A 16503-nucleotide genomic window follows, 5' to 3' on the forward strand; every position below is an offset into this window, starting at 1 on the left:
AAAAAGGGGTTGCCCCTGTTGAAGTACGCACTGAAGTACGATAACCATACAAAGCGTAGGGCAACATCTCATGCCAGTCTTTATAGGTAACCACCATCTTCTGCACGATCTTCTTAATATTCTTGTTTGCAGCTTCGACCGCACCATTCATCTGAGGTCTATAAGGAGAAGAGTTATGATGCTCGATCTTGAAACCATCACATAATTCCTTCATCATCTTATTGTTCAAATTCGTGCCATTATCCGTGATGATCTTGTTGGGAATGCCATAACGGCATATGATATTGTTCTTGATAAATCGGACTACTACTTGTTTGGTCACATTGGCATAAGATGCCGCTTCGACCCATTTGGTGAAGTAGTCAATAGCCACTAGTATGAAACGATGTCCATTGGAAGCTTTTGGTTCGATTCGACCAATCATATCAATGCCCCACATAGAGAACGGCCATGGAGAAGAGATAACATTGAGCATAGACGGTGGAACATGAATCTTATCAGCATAAATCTGGCACTTGTGGCACTTCTTGGCATAATGATGACAGTCAGCATGCATCGTTATCCAGTAGTAGCCTGCTCTCAATGCCTTCCTAGCCATTGAATATCCACTAGAATGAGTCCCGAACGAGCCTTCGTGTATCTCATGCATTAATAAATCTGCTTCACGTCGGTCCACACATCTGAGCAAAACTGAATCAAAGTTTCTTTTGTACAAGACGTCTCCACTCAGGAAGAAATTGCCAGACAGTCTTCTTAGAGTTCTCTTATCTTTACGGGATGCCCCAGGAGGGTACTCTTGAGTTTGAAGAAACACTTTAATATCATGAAACCACGGCTAATCATCAAAAACTGCTTCGGCTACAAACACATAAGCGGGCCTATCAAGGAACTTGACACTGATTAGAGGCACGTCGTTGCCTCGATTCACCTTGATCATTGAAGATAAAGTTGCTAGGGCATCTGCCATTCGATTCTCATCCCGAGGAATGTGGTGCAACTCTACTTTGTTGAAGAAGGTCAATAAACGTCTGGCATAGTCTCTGTAAGGTATCATTCCAGCATGGTGAGTTTCCCATTTTCCTTTGATCTGGTTAATCACAAGAGCTGAATCTCCATATATTTCAATATTTTTAATCCTCAAGTTAATGGCTTCTTCAATGCCCATGATGCAAGCTTCATATTCTGCAATATTATTCGTGCAATCAAACCGGAGTCTTGCAGTGAAAGGGATGTGAGTACCTTTAGGAGTAAGGATAACTGCCCCTATTCCATTACCAAAGACATTGACGGCTCCATCAAAAATCAAACCCCACTTAGAGTCTGGATCAGGACCTTCACCAAACAACGGTTCATCACAATCTTTCATCTTTAAATACATGATCTCTTCATCTGGGAAATCAAACTTGATAGGCTGATAGTCTTCAATTGGTTGATGAGCCAAATGGTCAGCAAGAACACTACCCTTGATGGCTTTCTGAGTGCGATACACAATATCATATTCAGACAATAACATCTGCCAACGAGCAATTCTTCCTGTTAACGCCGGCTTCTCAAAAAGGTACTTGATCGGATCCATTTTGGATATCAACCAAGTAGTGTGGTAAACCATGTAGTGACGGAGACGCTTAGCGGCCCATGCCAAAGCGCAACAAGTTTTCTCAAGCATAGAATATCGGGACTCACAATCAGTAAACTTCTTACTCAAGTAGTAAATGGCATGCTCTTTCTTTCCAGTTTCGTCTTGTTGACCAAGCACGCAGCCCATAGAATCATCCAACACAGTCAAGTACATGATCAAAGGCCTTCCTTCAACTGGAGGGACCAGAATCGGAGGTTCTAACAAATACCCTTTGATGCTATCAAAAGCTTTCTGGCAATCTTCCGTCCAAACGATCCCCTGATCTTTACGGAGTAACTTGAATATCGGCCCACATGTGGCAGTCATATGGGAGATGAATCTGGAGATGTAGTTCAATCTTCCCAAAAAGCCTCTAACTTGTTTCTCTGTCTTTGGAGCCGGCATTTCCCTGATAGCTTTGACTTTGTCGGGATCTACTTCAATACCTTTCTGACTGACAATGAAACCCAAGAGCTTGCCAGATCTAACACTGAAGGTACACTTGTTAGGATTCAATCGGAGTTTGTACTTTCTCAACCGTTGAAACATTTTTAACAAATACTCAGCATGTTCTTCTTCAGTGCCTGACTTGACAATCATATCATCCACATATACTTCAATCTCTTTATGTATCATATCATGGAATATTTTAGTCATGCCTCTCTGGTAAGTGGCGCCAGCATTTATCAATCCAAATGGCATTACTAAGTAGCAGAAAGCGCCCCATGGCGTGATGAAAGACGTCTTTTCTCTATCTTCCGGAGCCATCTTGATCTGGTTATACCCGGAAAACTCATCCATGAAGGAGAACACCTTGCATCTAGCAGTACTATCAACCAATACATCAATGTGAGGTAAAGGGAAATCATCCTTCGGACTAGCTTTGTTCAAATCCCGATAGTCAACACACATTCTGACCTTACCATCTTTCTTCGGAACGGGCACTATGTTGGCCAACCATTGAGGATATTCAGAGGTAATCAAGAAACCTGCGTCAATTTGCTTTCGCACTTCCTCTTTGATCTTGAGAGCCATATCTGGATGAGATCTTCTTAACTTCTGCTTGACTGGAGGACACTCGGGCTTTAGAGGCAAACGATGTTCAACAACATTAGGGTCTAACCCCGGCATGTCTTTGTAGGACCACGCAAATATATCATCATACTCTCTGAGAAGCTCAATTATCCTATTCTTGACAGATGCCTCTAATGACGTTCCAATCTTAATCTCTTTCTTATCTTCCTCAGTACCCAGGTTGATCGATTCTATTTCTTCCTTATGAGGCTGAATGGCTTTTCTTTCTTGTTCTAACATCCATCTGAGCTCATTAGGAATCTCTTCATCCTCCTCTACCCAAGCCTCATAAACAGGGAACTCCCAGTTGGGCGGAAGCATAGGGTCACTACGTTCAACGGGCTCACTTATGCTTAGTCTGCATATGATTCATGATTGATTTTTAGCAAAAATAGTGGATGCAGACCTTTGAAATTGATTTTTTTTTTTTTTTGTTTTTTTTTTTTTTAAAGAGAAAAAAAAAAGAACAAGTTTTTGATTTTTTGTATTACCATTTTTAGAAAAAGCACTAAAATAAAATAACGGTCGTGATAGAAACGACAATTTTTATTAATACTGAAAACAACTTAAAGTAAAAACAAACCCTGCAAGATTTCACTTTCGTCTGGGGTAGGATGAAAGGAGTTTTCTTAAAAAACAAAAACAAAGACAAACACATTACTTAGAAAAAGGTATCGCAGAAGGGATGTCAACAGCAATCCAGTTGCAGCAATTTCCATCAGGAGTCACAAAGTCAGGTGCCACCTCTTCTGATTGATCTTCCAAAATTGCATTAGTCTCAGGTGGTGTATTAATGAATCCGGCACTGTGAAAAGTGCCCCTAGTTGGGTCGAACACCACTTGCTTATTGCCAGAGAAACCCAAACCTTCTTTGCGCTTGTTCTCGGGCAACTGTACTAATTGCCCCCAGCCTTCCGCTTTTCCTTCTTGGATTACTCTCTGAGCATCCCTTAGAGAGGCCATGCATGTTTCACCTTTTGTAGTACCACTTTCAACCGAGAACCCTTGGAATGACGTTCCATCCAGACTTTCACCACCAATGAAGGAAAAGGACGACAAATGGCTAACCAAAAGAGCTGATTCCCCACTCACTGTAACAAGCTTTCCATGACTCACAAACTTTAGCTTTTGGTGAAGAGTGGATGTTACTGCCCCTGCTTCATGAATCCATGGTCTACCTAGTAAACAGCTGTAGGAAGCTTGAATATCCATTATCTGGAATGTAACTTTAAACTCTTGGGGCCCAATAGTGATAGGTAAATCTATTTCTCCCCACACCGTCTTCCTGGATCCATCAAATGCCCTTACCGACACGCAACTGGGCCTAATAAATCCGTCTGAATACGTCAATTTATCAAAGGTTGTCTTCGCCATCACATTGAGGGAAGAACCAGTGTCTATCAAGACATTGGACAGAGAATCTGTTTTGCACGTAACAGAGATATGTAAGGCCATGTTATGATTTTTCCCCTCCACCGGGAGGTCTTCCTCACTGAAACTCAGGTTGTTGCATGCCGTCACATTTCCAACAATGCTCCCAAATTGATCCAAAGTCACATCATGGTCTACGTAGGCTTGATTCAATACTTTCATCAAGGCTTCCCTATGAGCATCAGAACTTGTCAATAGTGACATGATAGAAATCTTGGATGGAGTCTGTAATAACTGATCCACTATCTTATAATCACTTTTCTTGATCAGTTTCAAAATTTCATCGTTATCAGTTCCACTAGGTTGACCCACACTTTTACCCTTGCTAGGATCTGGTATTGGTACTGATTGTATCACTGGAGCTTTGTTCTTTGCTTGTACAACAGCCGGAAGAATACGTCCACTTCTCAGAATTTGACTACTCTCAGCAATGTTATCTACTGAAGTTGAAGGACCCAAAAGTACCCCTTTACCATCCTTTATGCCTGTAGATTCGTAGCTATATGGAATAGCCTTCTGGGAGAAAAACAGCTTGGGTTTTGGCACACAAATTGCCAAAGGATCGACAATTGTCTTGGCATTGTCTTTGAATATCGGAGTAACAACACCAATTGGTTTCGTCCTATCCTTAAACACAGGAATTACAACACAAATGTTCTTATCTTCTCTTGTGACAACCAGCTCTCCTTGATCCATTAACCCTTGTACATCATTTTGAACTTGAATGCACCCGTGGGGATCCGCAGAACATACCTCACAATTGATATGATCGTGGCTAAACATACCTACGTTACACATCTTCACATGCATTGGAACCAACGGGGTTCTGACATCTTGAGCGTTGGTGACGAGATCATCTTCCTGATAATTCTCAATCATGTTAACGGTCGGCCCATGAGGTGGCAGAGGGTTGTTTGGAGCAACAGGGTCAGGGTCAGTGAATGATAAGTCCTTACTGTGAATCAATCTTTGGACTGCGTCTTTGAGAGGGTAACAGTGCTCAATGTCGTGCCCTGGTGCCCCTTGATGGAATTCACAAGTAAGGTCTGGGCGATACCAATGAGGTAAAGGGTTCGGTACCGGGGGACGTGGTTTAATCTGAACAAGACCCCTAGCGAGTAGGGAGGGTAACAAGTCTCTATACATCATGGGGATAGGAGGGAATTGATTTCTTGGAGGGCGAGGCTGACGAGGCTGTTGTTGTTGTTGTGGTGGAGGATAAGGTTGTTGATAAAATGGTCGTGGCTGATAAGGTTGTGATTGATATAGTGGTGGATAATAAGGCGGGGGTGCTTGAGGCCTTCGTGGTTGATAGTTTGGGTTTTGTGGAGCTGGGATGGGTAATGGAATATTAGCAATGTAGGGGTAGTTGGGGTATACAGGTTGGGATCCACCATGAGCCACCATGCCGACCTCTGGAGCGTTCTTCTTTGGGTACCCATTTCCGAACCTCCTATTACCATTAGATGATCCACCTGTCAAACTTCCTGAATAACCACCTGAAGAGGCACCATCTTTACTACCCCGTCCCTTACGGACCCATTCTTCAATACGAACACCCGCGTCTACCATGTCGGTAAATTTCTGTGAAGCACAAAGAAGCATCTTCTCTGAGTAGAAAGGGCTCAGAGTCTCATAGAACAGATCAGCCACTTCTCTTTCTTCCAAAGGCGGACGAATTTGAGCAGATTTCTGAATGAAGCGCTGGGCATACTCTTTGAAAGATTCCTTATCACCCTGAGTCATAGCTTGCAGCTCTTTCCGGTTAGGGGCCAGATAAGAGTTATATTTATACTGCTGGATGAAGGCATTAGCCAATTCCTCAAAAGTAGTGATACCCTTCAAATTCATATACCATGTGAGTGCGGGACCAGCCAAACTGTCCTGAAAACAGTAGATGAGTAGAGGTTCATTCTTCCTATGAGCCGTCATCCTCCTAACATACATGATTAAGTGAATTTCAGGGCAAGTATTCCCCGTGTACTTCTCAAAGGTCGGCACTTTAAACTTAGGAGGTATAACCACATCCGCAACCAAGCAGAGGTCATTCAAATTATGGCTAAACACTTCCTTACCCCGGATACTCTTCAACTCTTTATGTACCGCATCGTACTTTTCTTCTAAGTTACCCACTCTATCATCACCAGCCACACTATTGGAATGGTACACTTGTTCCTCCTCTTGCTGAGCAGCATGCACGAGGGGTCCGGCATAAGTCATAGTAGCCTGAGGAAAAGGCTGGCCGGTCTGGTAGAACGGTGTTTGTTGCTGGCCAAGAGGGAACTGCATTTCCGGCGCATTATGACGAAAACCTTCATTAGTTGCGAGTGGCATGCCCCACGGGTAGCCTGGCGGCATACAGTACTGAGGAGGGAAAGAGAAACCGGAAGGTCCAACGGGATGGAAGCCTGAATTGTACATGTCAGTCACCAAAGGTTGTGTAGTACCAACAGCTGCGGTGGAACCAGTAGGAATTGGTTGTGAAGTATCAGCAGAAGTAGTAGGAATTGGCTGGATTGCAGGAGAACCAGCAGACTGAGAAGCTTCAACATGTGCCTGAGTGGTCTGAGCATTTTGCGCTTGAGAGGCTTGTGCCTGTGCGGCCATCATGTCAATCATCATTGCGGTTATTTTCTCCATACCTTCCTTGAGGTTACCAACCTCCTCCCTAAGGTCACTGTTCTCTTGTTCAGCAGTTGCCATCTTCTTCTTGATGTATGCTCGAGTACGGTGAACACGGGTAGGTTTGTACTGAATACGCCGGGCCACTTTGCTTTTTTCTGAGACAGAAATGAGGAGAGTATGAGACTTGGTTTTGACACTTTTTATGAATATGATGCATGATATGCTATATGCCAAAATATGCAATTTTTATATATCTTTTTATCGAAGGACCTATAGAAGCAATTTTATAAACATATGACCCTAAACAAAACATTAAAACAGACATAGTCATTACAAGATAATTCCCTTTCTAACAACAAAGCCAAGGGATAAACTTTCAAAATAAAACAAGATAATTCCCTTTAAACAAAGTGAGTCAAGGGATAGACTCCATAATTCCCCAGTGAAGTCGCCATTTCTGTCGCGCCATTTTTCGGATGTCAAGGCCACTTGATTGACTTTGACTCACTTTTTTACTCACGACTGAACAAATTTTTTTTTAGGGGAAAAAGTTCCAAACAACCCATTTCGAAGAGATTTAGGGTTCGGGGGTTGGTTATATTTAGGGAAGGTGTTAGCACCCTAAATATTCGTAGTACTCTACGAGAACCTCTTGATTTTATTTAACTTCTTGTGCTATAACTTGCTTGCTTTTGAAAAGATGAAAATGGAATTGGATGATGAGTTGAAAAGGAAAAGAAAATTGACTTTAATTGAAGAGAAAAAAGGAAAATGTTTTTTAATTGATTTGGAAGGACAAGGTCCTCTGCCTACGTACCCGTGAGGGAACAAAACCTCGTAGTTCGGGGTAGAAATTGACGTTTGATTGGTTGAGTGTTTTTTATTAGATTTTGAAAAAAGGTTTTGAAAATAAAAAGCCAAGTGGCAAATGAGAATTGATTTGTGTTTTTTTAGATTGAAGAAAATTGACTTGAAGTTGAATTAGAATTGATTGGAAATTTGATTAAGAAAAATAAAATAAGAAGACGGTCACTTGATTTAAGATCAAGGTTTATTGTGAAAAGTTCTTTTTATGAATTTTTGATATTTGAATGTTTTTGTTGTTTTTGAATAAAAATATGAACATTATATAAGCAGAATGAGAAAAATGAAGTTAAGCTAAATTGTGAAATTATTTTAACATGGACCAGAATATTCTGGAGAGTAATTAAGTTAAACAAAAATAAATAAATATTAACATTTAAGTTTGGACCAGAGCACTCTGGATTAACAAAAATATAATATTAATAGTTACTTTAGGACCAGAGCACTCTGGATTAATTTAATTAACAATGACCAGAGCACTCTGGAGAATAATTAAATTAAACAAAAATATAATATTAATAGTTAATATAGGACCAGAACACTCTGGATTAATTTAATTAACAAGGACCAGATTGTTCTGGAGAATAACTAAATTGAACAAGAATATAATATTAACATGTAATTAGGACCAGAGCACTCTGGATTAATAGAGAGAAAAATAAAAATGCATGAAAAAGAAATTAAAAGTGCGGGGGACCAGAGCACTCTGGATTAATAGAGAGAAAATTAAAAAATGCATGAAAAGGAAATTAAAAAAAATGAGATGCTGGGGTTAAGCAAGGAATAAAAGGGGGTGCAGGAAATAGAAAAGAGAATTGGGCTTTAAGAAATCTGAACCGGGTCGGTTCTACGGGTCGGTCCATGGGTTGAACCAGTGAACATGTATATAAGGGTTGTGGGTCACAAAAATTGCCATTTTTCATTGTTTTTCTCTCTCTTCTCTTATTTCTAGAGAGAGAAGCTCTGCCTTCTCTCTAGAACTTCTTCATCTTCTCCGATGGAGAGATGGTGGCCGGAGGCGGTTCCGGCGCGGTGGCCGGCGAGTTTTCGCGGCGGCGCCACCGCGCCGGAGTTAAAAATGTCTCCTTTTTTTATTTTTTTTCGTCCTCTCTCCTTCTTTTCTCTCCCTCTTTCCGATTTTGCATACAAAAATTCCAAACAAAAGTTAAAACGTCCTAGATCTAAAAGGAAAGAAAATACTACTTTCTTTTCTTTTTGAACGGATTTGTTTGTGACGGTTCGTTGTTTATTGTTGTGAGAACAGTTTGTGTTCTTGTGACGTGTATATGGTGCGGTTTGGTTATTAGATCTGTGAGTTAGGGTTATGATTTATGTTCTTTTGGTGTATTTTCGGCCTGCTTGGGTTGGCTAGAAAACTGTTTTCTCTTTGTGTTTCTGCAAGTTGGAAGATTGTTCTTTCCTTTTCGTGTGTGTGGGGCCGAGTCCCTTTGTTTCTTGTTTGTGTGTTGTATTTATAGAACTGGATGGGAGACATGGAACCTGTTAAAGGACAGACAGGAACTGCCTTGGCTTGGGATTAAGGGGACATGAATGAGCTGGCCACAGCTGGGGATTGGAACAAAAGAGATCTAATATTTTCGGACATAAAAAAAGAAAATAAAGAAAAATAGAAAGACTAAAAAATAAAAAACTAAATGAGTTAACTAAATTAAAAGGAACTTAAATAAAAGATGGAAACTAAAAATAAATAAAAAATGAAAATTGAGAGAAGAGGGCCCGACTCGGAATCAACTATGAGGTATTTTAAAATACCTCCCTGCCGAATTTTTGTTCGAAAGGCTGAGACCGGTCGTAACTAAATGACATGTGTCAGTGCTGTCTTAGGTCAAAAATTGGAGTATGACAATACTTAAACACAATTGTAACTGAAAGTTTATTGCCACATATTTTAAAGATTAAAAATGGTACTCCATTGATGTTGTTGCGAAATAGACACCCGAAATATGGTTTATGAATTGGAACAAGGTTTCAATGTCATGGTTTTTTTAAAAATTTATTGGACGTCGAATACTAACAGGCAACAACACTTAAAAAGAGCTTTAGTTGCCCATAATTAAGTTTAAAACCACTAAAGGTGCAAGGCTTTCTTTTGTGCTAAGTAGCAAAAATTTATTGTCAAACTATGTTTTGAAATCACTATAAGCAAATAACAAGGGAAAACTATTCCAAAGTTGGAATTTTTCTCCCATGACATATTTTGAGCCATGGTCAGTTGTATATTGCTTTATCAATAGGTGTTTCTCAATCCACAACAAGAGTGTTGATTAAGGATGGAAGACTATAAGGGGAAGACGGAGATAGGAATACCATGATATGTAGAGTGTTTCGTTGGGTACTCTAACCACACAAAAGTATTTATCTGGAACTCACATACACATTTACATCATCATAAATACAAATTACTAAGCTGATTACACCTTTTTCAGTTTAACAATAAATATTATTGTCTTATTTTACATTCATATACAAGAAAATTAGAACAAAGTGATAACTTACAGCTCTGCAAGCTGTTGAAAAGAAAGCATCTTAATGCATACTTTGATTAAAAAAAAAAAAGGTATGTTACACTTACATATTTAATTTAAATTTTACTTGTTAACAACTATAATAATTTTGTCCAAAAAAAAAAAAAACTATAATAATAATCAATATCATGTTTCAAAACTTTCAAAAAATAAAGGAGGGGGAGTTTTAGAAAAAATGGAACATATGGAAGGATGAGCATACACTTTCTTCTATGTGCAACATTGATGACAAGGTAGCTGATTTAGTATCAAGAACCCTAATTTCCAATGACGTACAACATCATTACCATTTCACTAATACTTGTTTTTTTTTTAAACAACAAATTCATCGTCTGGATGTTTACTCGCTTGGATGGGGTTCAAGAATAATAATAGATAAAACACAATTGTGGAATATTGTGAAAAGGAAAATATTGGCTCAAATCCCTAAAAAAATAAAATATTGATTCAAAGAAAAAATAGGTATTTGTTGCATTAGTTTAGAAAAATCATATGTACTAAATATAATATGTGTCCCTTATTCATCTTTGAGACATGATCACTAGTTACTCTCATTTGTAAAATAAAAATAAATTGTGTTAACTATATTATTTATCTTAGGAATATGCACACTCCAATAACAATAGACGACTATCAAGCTACGACGTCTAAGTGAAAGCAAGATACCTCTCTTGATCAGGATTTTATGTTTTATGTCTTAAGCTTTGTACATTGTCTTGCATATATTATATTTGCATATGACATTCTATAATTAATTTTTAGTTTTTCGAAAGACAAGGAATCAGTGATTAAGATAGGTATGAAGAATTAGCTGCAATTTTTAAACGGTAATTAACTATATTATTTTAAATGATATTTTATAGCTTTTTTTTTTTTTTATACAATTTAGTTTTTTCGATTAACAACTAATAAAACTCATAAAATAAAATGCGGGAAAATAAGAATTTTTTTTGGTTCTGATTACATGTTTTGCATTCCCACAAGCACCACCAATGATGACAAAAATACAATACTAATATTAACATTTTAAGTTGTTGAATATTATTTGAAATAGAGTTTTTCTCTAATCTCTGTTTATATTATCAATGTTTAAATTAGTAATTGTACTAACCCAATAACTGAAATTAAGTTATACAAAGAAGAAACATAGAGTATATATATGTTAGCACAATACTCAAACAAAAAAGGATGGAAAGAAGGGAAACAATATATCTCTATTCATCAAATTTTTAGTTCTTATATTTATATATGACATATTATATATTAATTTATATAAAGAAACATAATCAAATATATACATATTTTAGCGCAGTAGAAAAAGCAGATAGACGAGCACGTAGACGCTAGTAGCAAATTATGGGAAATTAAATTTTTACCATTTGTAAAAGAATGCATGGGCTGTGATAGTAATTACGAAACTTCATCTCACTAGTGTCGTGTACGAACTTACTACTATCTAGAATTATGTAAAAGAATTTTTTTTGGAACTGTTTCGGTAAAGAAAGTTATCTTATAAAATGGCTACACGAAACAAAAGTTTTGGATTTATTATTAGTTAGAGATTAGAGATGATAGATATAGATTAGATCGGTATAATCATCTACGACATTCATGTACTCACCAATGCTGAGCTTTATTCTCATATTGTTGCCAAATTAGAGAATCAATAAAAAAATGATTAGAAATAAAGCCCAAAATGAATCAATAATAATAATAATAATAAGAATGAAGTGATGTAAATGTAAATGACAAACCTCTTGTTGAAACTGCAAAGTTTGAGTGAGAGACTGAGACTATTAATTGACAATTGATATGTGATGTTGTTAGTACCTGCGTGCAGCGGTGAAGTTAGAGTAAATGTGACGAGTGAGTCGACTACTAGAAAAATCAAAATTAGTGAAGGAAATTATGAAATTTCTCACAAATTCCTTGGTCGCAAAATTTAGTGACGGAATTAGAGAGGGATTTCATGTTTTCCCTCACTAAATATCCCTCACTAATTTTTGTTTTTTTAGTAGTCAAGGGATAATTTTCTACTATTGTGAATGCTCTAAACAATTATATTTCTTTATAGCTATTGAAGAGAATATTTTTTTGAAAGAATAACTATTGAAGAGATTGAAAGTATTAAAATAAAACGAATAAATTTATCGATCAAGGGATAATTTGCTAACTTTTTTTATTTTCTTACTTTTTGGTAAATAGATTTGTTTGAGGTAATATATTATTGGGGTATCTTAAAATAAAATGTATTAAAATCATTCAAGATAAATAATATTTGTTTGAGGTTCTGCTTGCGTGGTAACTGCAAGGGAAAATATTGTTAGATTAATATAAGTTATTCGTCATTTTTTATCTATTAATTAAGGATTAAGGATGATCTAAGTTACTTACCACCATAATCTGCTAACTAAGGATGTTCTTTATCAATTGGAGACTAAAAGAAGGAAAAAAGAAAGGAAAGAAAAAACAAAGAAATGAGAGTACGTTTATGAAGTAAACAAAAAGATAAAATAAAAATGTCGGATAGAAACTATCCATTGTTGTAGACTAGTTTGTTTAAGAACAACATACACATTCTCGTGAACTTAGAACAGTTAGCAGGAACATTAGCGGGGGTCAGGATTTAAAACCCAACTTACACTTATACAATAATGATCCTATTTTCAATGGTTTAAATTAGACATTATTCGTGATTAAAACTAAAAAATACAAAATATTTCAGAATAAAACGAAAAAATTACCAATCTATTTATGTATCTCTATATGATGGAAATTGTTTTCAGCAATCCAGTTGCTTTGTTGGTGTATGTTAATTACTTATAGATTAAAATATGGACAATAATAAGAAGAAAAAATAGAATAAAGACATCTAATTACTATTGTAAGAAGTAAGGAATGATTTACCGTAAGTGAGCAACGTCATTCCATGAACAAAGTTTCTATTTGAGCGTGTAATGAATTAATGGAGAAATTAAAAATAGGGAAATGCTTTTTCTCCCGAGAGAATGTCAAGCGAATCGACCACGACAATAGCTGGTTAGTTTTGATTGGTAGTTTATTCCTTGATTTTCTTTTTTTCAGCAAACACCTCTTTGTATTCAGCCAAACTGCAAACTGTGATTGATTAGTTTTGATTTGGGAAGCTTTTGCTATGTTTTCTTTCCCACTATATGGCATCGCTCTTAACAATATATCAATGGAAAGAGTAGCTATTAATGGAAAATTGGTAAATTAATAGTTATATATATATATGTAGCAATTGTGTGTTTGTGAAAAGTAAGTAACCGTAACTAAAGTTATTCAACGTGTGTGTGGTGAGCAGTTAACAATGTGGAAATTAAAACTGAAAAAAAAAAACTAAAAAAAGTGGAAAACAAAACTGCATAGGGCATTTTCATATTAGAAAAAAAACTATACCAAAACAAAAGTTGTGTCTTTATTATTAGTTAGATCTTAGAGGATAATAGTTATAGATTAAAGTAATGCTAACAACTTATCCTAGGAGCATATCCCAGTTCGTTGGATAATGCATTATTATATGCAGGGGTCGGGGTTCGAAACTCGGACATCCAACTTATTCACCTTATAAGGTGAATTCTTGCCACTAGACTAGCTGACAACAAAAAAAGTAATACTAACAACACTCTCTTTTGACCACACAATAAGAGGGTGAGTATAATAGAGAATGTTGAAAAGTGAGTGTTGTTAGCATTCCTCTTCAGTCATTTTTATAAGTGAAAACTAACTAACTTTAAAATTTGAGTTTTATTTATAGATAGCATTGACCAGGTGTAGTTATGAATAACAACAAAAAAATAAAGGTGAGGCCTAGGTTGCCTTTGAAAACTCATGGGCAATTTACCTAAACCAATCAAAAGTTTCCATGTGTACTCCATTAGAATAATAACATTTATTATTTTATTTTGCAAAAATTTAGCAAGTATTTTATTATTTGCATATTCACCCTATCTTAAATTAATGATTTTTTACAATTTAAACCATCACAATAATTAAATTTCACCTCTAATTCAATCACTCTCCAAACCTCTTTTTTAGCTTGGCAAAAATCATTAAAAATTAAAATTATCACCCCTGGGAATCAAACCTGGGTGCTCCCACCTATTTAAAATGTACTCTGGAACCACTTGATCAATACATTTTTTATGAAATAATTTGGAATTCAAAATTATGTTATTAGTGAGCAAATTATTTTATTTTTATTTGCAGTGCCTTTATAACCTAGCTTTAGTGAAAAAAAAAATCATTTTATGTGTGTATAATTATGAAGTAGTAAATTTTTCTTAAGAAAAATGAATTCATTCAATTGATTTTTTATATTTTAAATTTCATTCTTTTTTATAAATTCATACTTTTATATAGATTCGATGACCTACGACAATGTTTCATTTGTGATCCACCGAATTATGATTTATTTTAGGTACTATTTTTCATTTGGATCAGATAAATTGTTTAAAGGTAATAATTTTTTTTTTGCAAGGTCTTATAAGTTATAACCTAGCTTTAGTAAAAAAAATCATTTTATATGTGTATATTTATGAAATAGTAAATCTTTCTTAAAAAAAATGAATTCATTCAATTGAGTTTTTATATTTTAAATATCATTCTTTTATATAAATTTATAATTTTATATAGATTCGATGAACTACAACATTGTTTCATTTGTGATCAAACGAATTATGATTTATTTTAGGTACTATCTTTCATTTTGATCAGATAAATTGTTCAAAGGTATTAATTTATTTTTTTTTTGCAGTGTCTTATAAGTTATAACCCAGCTTTAGTATAAAAAAAATAAATCATTTTATATGTGTATATTTATGAAATAGTAAATATTTCTTAAAAAAAAAAAAAATGAATTCATTCAATTGATTTTTTTTATATTTTAAATATCATCCTTTTATATAAATTCATACTTTTATATAGATTCGATGACTGATGGGATAAAACCGCAAGTGCACGGTTCTACCAGAATTCAGGGCATTACAAACGCAACATGTGGCATAAAAATATTACTTTATATGTATATACTATTGATTTTACTGTTCATTTAAAATATTTTATTTGCTTAATTGCACTTTTGGACCCCTATCTTTTCAAAAGTTGCGGTTATGGATCCCTAACTAATTTAAATACAAAACAGTCCCCTATGTTTTGATTCTTTAGCAGTTTTGGACCCCCAAGGCAAAAAAAAAAAAAAAAATTGACAAGTGGCACCTCACTTAGGGTGCCATGTCAGCGTTGACCGAGTCAACAATGAATTGGGGTCCAAAATTGGCAAAAAATCAGAACATAGGGGGTTGTTTTGTATTTAAATTAGTTAGGGGTCCATAACCGCAACTTTTGGAAAGATAGGGGTCTAAAAGTGCAATTAAGCCTATTTTATTTACTATTTTATCCTTTAATAATATTATATTAAATTTGAATTAGAAAAATGAAATCTCATTAAAATAGGAAATATACCACTACAACAGGAACAATACTATATATACTTTTTTTTTTTTTTTTTTACAAAATACTATACATACTATATATGAAGGGAATAGAGACTTTGGGCTGAATTTTTTATAATTTCAATTATACCCTTTAAACAAATTTTCCTATATTAATGTTACATTTTTGGTGGTATTAAAAAAAGATAAGAATTTATATTATATTTGTTAAACTACTGTGTTGTTGTGGTAAAAAATAAACATGATTTTTTTGGGTTTGTTACAATTTTAATTTCACAAATATTTGTACTTATAATTTTAATCAAAATCAAAATTTCATATAAAATACCGTTCATAATTTACACATGTCACGTGCCCGTTTTTTCGCTAGTTATATATAGTATTTATACTATATATAAAGAAAACTATCTCTTTCAGCACTTTTGGGCAGGATTTTTCTTTCCAAAAATACCCTTAATTTTTAATACAAACAACACATGTAACAAATAAATAAGAATAAATTTAAATATTAAAACAAATGTAACAAACACGATATGTGTGTTTGGTTTTTTTCCTTTATCATTTAAAAAGTGTAACAAACTATATGAGTATATTTAATATTTGCTTTTTTTATTATCCCAATTATACCATTAAAACAAAATCCATAATCATCAATCAACAACAAGAAGATCCAACATTTTAAAAAATAAATAGATAAATTTAAAGGAATTTTTTTAAGATTCTTATGTTGTTACATAATATTTGGACAAGATTCTAATTCTCATTAATCTTTTCTCCCACGTCAAGAATATCTCTTTGCTTCTTCTGATTCATATTCATTCATTCCTTATTATTCTAATTTTTAACTCAATTCATCTTCCTATAGATTTGC

At 35.1% G+C, this 16503-nt stretch overlaps 1 protein-coding gene and 1 long non-coding RNA gene across 2 annotated transcripts; both read right to left on the minus strand.

Moving 5' to 3' along the window:
* Window positions 1-835: 835 nt before the first annotated feature.
* Window positions 836-6826, minus strand: LOC112420859 (uncharacterized). Its single transcript, XM_039832746.1, has 4 exons — window positions 3354-6826; window positions 2181-3050; window positions 1175-2072; window positions 836-1087 (listed from the first exon to the last, which is right to left on the minus strand). Exons 1-4 carry the CDS (start codon window positions 6824-6826, stop codon window positions 836-838), a joined length of 5493 nt encoding a protein of 1830 aa, XP_039688680.1.
* A 5086-nt stretch (window positions 6827-11912) lies between these two features.
* LOC120580315 (uncharacterized) lies at window positions 11913-13364 on the minus strand. The gene is made up of 2 exons (XR_005646036.1): window positions 13066-13364; window positions 11913-11988 (listed from the first exon to the last, which is right to left on the minus strand). It is a non-coding gene; the product is annotated as an uncharacterized lncRNA (long non-coding RNA).
* Between the last annotated feature and the right edge of the window lie 3139 nt (window positions 13365-16503).

Source organism: Medicago truncatula, chromosome 4, assembly GCF_003473485.1.
Source record: "Medicago truncatula cultivar Jemalong A17 chromosome 4, MtrunA17r5.0-ANR, whole genome shotgun sequence".
Classification (NCBI taxonomy): domain Eukaryota; kingdom Viridiplantae; phylum Streptophyta; class Magnoliopsida; order Fabales; family Fabaceae; genus Medicago; species Medicago truncatula.

Excerpts from the sequence above, each read along its gene's own strand:
- LOC112420859 (XM_039832746.1), bottom strand. The coding sequence starts at position 6,826 with ATGGCAACTGCTGAACAAGAGAACAGTGACCTTAGGGAGGAGGTTGGT. Across the intron at positions 3,051-3,353 it reads TCTGCGATACCTTTTTCTAA|ACTAAGCATAAGTGAGCCCG; the intron begins GTAATGTGTTTG and ends AATCATATGCAG. Across the intron at positions 2,073-2,180 it reads ACTGAAGAAGAACATGCTGA|TCAGAAAGGTATTGAAGTAG; the intron begins GTATTTGTTAAA and ends TTTCATTGTCAG.